Source organism: Oryctolagus cuniculus, chromosome 10 (genome assembly GCF_964237555.1).
Source record: "Oryctolagus cuniculus chromosome 10, mOryCun1.1, whole genome shotgun sequence".
Classification (NCBI taxonomy): domain Eukaryota; kingdom Metazoa; phylum Chordata; class Mammalia; order Lagomorpha; family Leporidae; genus Oryctolagus; species Oryctolagus cuniculus.
This window is the reverse complement of record NC_091441.1, coordinates 104,757,903-104,764,160: the sequence shown is the minus strand read 5'-3', so window position 1 is coordinate 104,764,160 and position 6,258 is coordinate 104,757,903. Positions and strand designations below refer to the sequence as shown.

The 6,258-nt window shown below is 63.6% G+C and overlaps 1 protein-coding gene across 10 annotated transcripts in view; it reads right to left on the bottom strand.

Annotated features, from left to right (window-relative positions):
• Window positions 1-1,354: 1,354 nt before the first annotated feature.
• ANO10 (anoctamin 10) overlaps window positions 1,355-6,258 on the bottom strand; it is a 198,046-nt gene continuing 193,142 nt past the window's right edge. For all 10 annotated transcript variants that reach the window (XM_051851848.2, XM_070050949.1, XM_070050954.1 and 7 more), the window contains one exon: window positions 1,355-1,927. Coding sequence is in view for 4 of the 10 variants with exons in the window: in XM_070050954.1 (XP_069907055.1) it covers window positions 1,859-1,927 (69 nt within the window). In the remaining 6 variants the exon portion in view is untranslated. The remainder of the gene's footprint in view (window positions 1,928-6,258) is intronic.

Here is a 6,258-nt window from a genome sequence, read left to right as displayed (position 1 = left end):
TTGGGGAGAACCGGGTGGGCAGGGCGGGGAGTGATCTCGTAGTGACCATGGGGAGTGGAAGGCGGCACAGCCAGGGTCCCCAGAGCGACTAGCTGGTGGCCGGAAGTACAGGGAGCGGAGGGCGGGGGCAGTGCTTGAGGCTCAGGGAAGGGGCTGTGCTGGCCTTTGTGTGGGCGCAGGGTGGGCCGCCTGGGCCTGGCTGTCTTCCTCCATGTGGTTACAAAGATGACAGCCGTGCAGCTGAGACAGCCTGGTTCCACCACCTCCACCCTGTGAATCCTGCCACGAGTCCCGGGCACTGGCCACAGGTTGAGCGCCAGCCACTGGCCCCCTCGGTGCACTGGGCCGCCCTCGGGGAGTGCAGCAGCGGGGCCAGGCCATGCCCCTGCCCGCCAGCCTCCCTCGTCCCCAGCCGGGGGTCCTGGCTGGGCTCTTGCTGCAGAGGAGGGGCGGCGGGAGGCCTGGGCAATGCCCCAGTCACCAGGGCAGGGAGGCCGGGCCTGGCTGGTGCAGCCGCTGCAGGTGGGCCCCAGGCCTGCTGCTTCACAAGGGACCAGACGCACGTGACTGCCCCTCACCCCCAAAGAAAACCAGTGCCGGGTGGGGCAAGGCGACCCAGAGCTAGGGTCAAGGCCGGCACTTGCACTCCGTGCTTCCCCAGCAAGCACGGGAGCCCAGGCTGCGAGGGGGGCTGGGGGCTGGGGGCTGGGGGCTGGGGGCTGGGGGCCGGGGGCCTGGCCTGTTTGGAGGCTGCCGCTCGCCTCCACTCGCCGATGCTCTGGAACGCGAGCCTGTTCTGGAACGTGCCGGCTCGGAGCCGCTGCCGCCCGAGGAAGGCAGGGGCAACGCTGACTCCCCCAGGGCCGTCCGGGGCGCAATGGCATCCAAGAGGCGGCAGGCGGGGAGCCGCGGCTTCCAGGAGCAGGGATGAGGGGAGGGTGGCCTCCAGGCGCCCGAGGAATAGCAGGGGCCCTCACAGCTGCCCCCAGCCGGCCAGCCGGGTGCTCTGCAGCCTGGCCTCTGTGCTCTGGGTCGGGGTGGCCTCTGGGGTCTGCTAAGCCCATGAATAAGGGGCAGCCCCCCCAGAGAGCTCAGAGGGGCCCCCTCCTGTGCAGGCTCCAGTCCTCACCAGGGTGTTGCAGCAGCTGGTCCTTGGCCTGGTGCCGTGGGCTCAGTCCTCGTGTGACCCCAGCCCAGTGCCCCATGGGCTCCCTTGGCAGGCACCAGCTGCAGCTCCCGGACAGCCCGGGTTTCAGCTGCCAGCCTCAGGCTGCGCCCCGCCTCTGCGCTACCCCCCCCCCCCCCAACCTTTAACTACCAGATCCAGGGCTCCACGCGGGAAGGGAGGCAGTGATCAGAGAGGCACAGGCTTTAATGGCTCAGCCACCAGCGTTTGTGCTGGTGAGGAGTCTGTTACATCGCAGGACAGACGCGCCGAGGCCGAGCTGCAGGGGACACCTCGGTCACTCGGCGCAGGGTCGGCAGGTCCTCCGCCCCCATGGCTCCTGTGATGGGCATGGCACACAGGCACCACCTTGCCACAATCCCTGGGCTGTGGTGGGGTCGGGAGCAGCCATCGCCTTCTGTGAGGACAACGTGGAGAGCTGGTGACCCTGACCCAGCAGTGGCTTTGGACAAAGTGACGCGGCAGGAGAGGGGTGTGCAGGGTGGGGGTGTGGGGGAGGGGGGAATGACTGCCCTCTTCTACCCGCCCTGAGCCAGGACGGGGCAGAGTGCGGAGGGCGCCAGCCATGTGGCGGCCACACCTGGCCTCCACGCTGTCCTGGGGACCACCCCTGCCCTCACAGGCACCGGCTGACCCCAGGCAGAGGCCTGGGGCGGACGGGGCGGCCTGCGCTCAGCTCGGCTTCTCCTTCCCAGATTCCCGGGGTTCCTCCTTCAGGTTCTCGGCCACGAGCTTCATTTGCTGTTGAGAGAACACAGGACCGCAGGTGAGCCAGACTGATGCCTCTGCCCCTCGGGCCGGCGCTGCCCATGGCCTCCTGCACAGCCCGGGGTCTCATGTCGGGGGACAGCCCGGTGGGGGGTGGGGCGCAGCAGACATTTCCTTTTTATAAGACTTATTTATTTGAAGGAGCGTGACAGCGAGTGAGTGACAGAGGCAGATCTCGTAGAGCTGAGTCAGGCCTAGCACTCCATCCCCCTCGGGCCATCTTCCACTGCCTTCCCAGGCGCATTAGCAGGAAGCTGGATCAGGAGTGGAGCACCAGGGCTCGAACCAGTTCAGTGGTGGCTGAACCTGTAGCGCCACAACGCTGGCGCACACAGCAGAGACCGAAGACACTGACATGACACGTGGCTGGCACCTCCGCTGCCCTGGACCTCCAGGAAGAGGGGAGTGGGAGACAGGCCTGGGAGAGGACAGGGTACGGGCTTGGGGCCGGGCCCTGACTCTGCCCAAGTGGAATGACCTTGGCAGTGAGACCTGGCCAAATTTCTGCTTCCGCTGTACAGGGAGAGCAGCCTAACCCGGCCTGGTCAGTCAGGCCAGGTCCACCCTCACCGCTCCCTCCGGGGCTCCCACCAGCCCTGCTGGAGTTCGGTGGTCCCCACGTGGGGCCAGCCTGGTGGCCTCTGCGGTGTCGTGACGGGCCCACGTGCAGAACTCTCAGGAGCAGGCCGAGAGGCCAGGGCTGCAGGGGACCTGGAGCTCAGCTTGGGCTCCCGGGCCTGCCGGTGTCCACACTGCGTTGCTGGGAGACACCTGCAGCTGCGGCCCAAATACAAGCCAAGCAGAGCGGAGCAACGAGCTGCCAGCCCGGCGCGAGGTTAGAGTTCAAGGGGTGCAGGCCAGGGAGGGGGAGGGGCGCCCGCAGCTCTCCTGCATGAGCCTAGGCCTCGTCTGCAAGGCCGAGAGGGAAGCACAGGCTTTCTTGGTGCGGGTCTGGCCTTCAGACGCTGTCTCTTGGGTAAACCAACTGCTTTCCACTGCCCGTGGGTCTCTCTCCTCTCTGGAAGGGACCATGCATCCTGCAAGAGGAGCAGCCTGTGCATGCCCAGCAGAGCGGCTGCGACACGAACCTGCCCTCCTGGTGCAGAGGGGCAGAGCCAGCAGCTGTCCCTCCCTGGGGCCTCCACTGCCCACCCCCTAAACCCCCGCAACGGACAGAATTAACCTCAGCGTCACAGAATCTCTGATGGGGAGGAACCTCGAGGCTCACTCAGTCCTATGGCCACTTACGGGTCCTGGGACCTGGTCAAACAGACCCCCGCCCTCCGTGAGAGGCTGACTCCCTGGCCTGCAGGCACGCCCACGACCTTCAGTTTGGCCACTGACCATCCGCCCTTTCAGACAAGCAAGCTGGGAGCCCACGGGTCCCTCCCAGGCTGCCTCCTGTGGCTCACCTCATGGTCTCTCCTCCTTGGCAGCCCTGGCTGAGGGGTGAGTGGGGTGGGAGCCAGCAACGTGACTCCCTCTTTAAAAACCTGGCTACTTTGGGGCTCCTTAATTAAAACCTTCCTAAGAATAGGAGCAGGTTGACAACACAGCTTTTCCAACTACAGAAAGCTGTCAAGAGGAGGAGAGCAGAGTCTCCCCCAGCTCCCGGTCCACTGCGACAGCCACGCTCCCAGTTGTTCTCCACACAGCGCAGACTGAGGTCGTGCGTCATCGGCAGTGAGTGCAGCAGGCGCGTGACCAGCAGGTGTGTGGCCACACCTGGGGAAGGCCGCGTGTCCAATCCCTCTTCCCCGAGGATGACAAAAAACTTTCCTTCTTTAAAGACTGATTGATTTATTTTATTTGAAAGGCAGAGTGACAAGGAGACAGGGAAAGGGGGAGAGAGAGAATGAGAGATCTTCCACCTACTGGTTCACTCCCTAAATGGCCACAGCAGTCGAAGTCTGGGCCAGGCTGCAGCCAAGAGCCAGGAGCCCAGTCCAGGTCTCCCACATGCGTGACAGGGACCCAGGTACTGCGGCCATCATCAGCTGCCTTCCCAGCATTATTGGGAAGCTGGACTGGAAGTGGAGCAACCAGAACTTGAACTCGCACTGCAATATGGGATGCAAGTATCAGTGAGCAGTGGCCTAGCCTGCTGCACCACAACGTGGGTCCCAAGCTTTTCTTTCTTTTTTTTTTTTTCTTTTTTTTGACAGGCAGAGTTAAAGAGAGGGAGGGAGGGAGGGGAGCGGAGGAGAGGGGAGGAGAGGGCAGGGGAGGGGAGGGGAGGGGAGGGAAGGAGAGGGAGGTCTTCCTTCTGTTGGTTCACCCCCCAAATGGCTGCCACGGCCAGCGTGCAGCACTGATCTGAAGCCAGGAGCCAGGTGCTTCTCCTGGTCTCCCATGCGGGTGCAGGGCCCAAGCACTTGGGCCATCCTCCACTGCACTCCTGGGCCACAGCAGAGAGCTGAACTGGAAGAGGAGCAACCGGGACAGAATCCGGCGCCCCGACCAGGACTAGAACACGGGGTGCTGGCGCCGCAGGCAGAGGATTAACCTAGTGAGCCGCAGCGCCGGCCCCAAGCTTTTCTTTTTAAATGATTTTTACTTATTTATTATCCTTTTATTTGAAAGGGGGAGGCAGGGAGGGAGGGGAGGTTGGGGGAGAGAGACACAGAGAGAGAGAGAGAGAGAAATCTTTATCTTTCATCTGCTGGTCTACACCCCAAATGCCCACAACAGCTGGAGCTGGGTCAGGCTGAAGCCAAGAGCCTAGAACTCAATCCATTCTCCTTAGTGGGTGCAGGGACCCAAGTACCTGGGCCATCACCAGCTGCCTCCCAGGGTCTTCGTTAAACAGAGAGCTCGAATCAGAAGCACAACCAAGACTTGAAACCAGGCACTAAAATATGGCCCGTGGGCATCCCCAGCGCCGTCGTAACCACTCTGTCAAACCCCTGCCTCCAGAAAAGCCGTTTTCTGAGACTTGCAATGTTTTTCCCAAGACCTAGGTTGGCCATGCTGGGCTCCACAGCCTGTCCCAGGCTGAGCCCCGAATCAACCGTAGGATCCTTCCACTCACAACACTCAGAAAATCACTGACTGGTTACAGCCACTGTCCAGCCTGGCATCTACTCGCCTTTCTCCATTACCCCTGCCTCCCCCAAACCACCGCCCTCAGAAGCCATCAGTGGCAGCTCTTGGCTGCAGGAGGGGAAGAGCCCTGCGCTCCTCACTTCTCTCGTTCCGTGCTGGCCTCACAGGCCCCCGGACCCCAGGTGCCGAGCAAGGGGCCAGGCGTCCCGGAGCAGCAGCTGGTCCAGGAGCGGGGTCTCCGCCCAGGAAGGTCCAGCCACAGCAGCTCCCAGCCTCGGCGATGCAGCGATGCAGGCCCCAGAGCACTGCGCTCACTGCTCCCTGCGCCCCCACACCCTGTGCTGATTTCATTGGCCTGGGTGTGGCCTGGGCACTGAGACTTCTGTGAGCTCCTCAGGGGACCTGCACACAGAGCAGCTGAGGCCAGAACCACACCTGAGAGGAAGTGGCTGCGGCAGGCCTCCCGGGAGTGTGGCCGGGTGGGCAGCGAAGCACAAAGCACCCGCAGTACATGCCCCTCGGCCACCCCGAGACCCCGGGAAGGGCTGCTCCACGCAGGGCTGTGGGGACCTGGCACGGCTAAGCGGACTGTCCAGCCAGGCTCGGGGCAGACTGTTCTTGTCCCACAGCAGAGGTGGCTTCATTGGAATATCTGACAACATAGGAAAGCGTAGTAAGACTTGCTGGCAACCAGCGTGCCGGGTTCCCCAGCCCAGGCAGCCCCGCGCCCCAGCGTCCCGTCCCAGACAGGGCACCACCTCCAGCCACAGCTCAGTCTCCACGAGGCCCGCTCCTCCTGCTGAGCACACGCACCCCTCCGACCAACAGTGAGGCCACTCCTGGGCAAGGGCGTTTCACCCCGAGGACTACAACCCGCTGCTGCAGGGGTTCCCCCCTCCCCGCTCAGGACTGAAGTTCAAGCCCCCAATTTCCCCTGGACCCGTCCCCGGCGGCCCCCACTCCAGCAGGGGGTCACCCCAAGGCAGACTCCCTCCACCTCTGCTTCTCACTAGCTCTGCTGAGCTTTGCCCGCAAGCTCCTCTGCCCATGGATCCCTTGCCCGTCTCCTCCCCAGAGCCACCTGTCACTGGCACACCCTTGTTTCGATGCCTGCCCGCCGCTTACACCCCCTGGCTTCTCATTCTGGGTTCACTTCCTTCTGTTTTCATTGCTCCATCCCACTGACTATGGGGTCTCTGGGGAGCAGGGCTGCGGAACCTGTGTGTGTTGGGGGGGGACCAGCACAGCTTCCGGCCTGC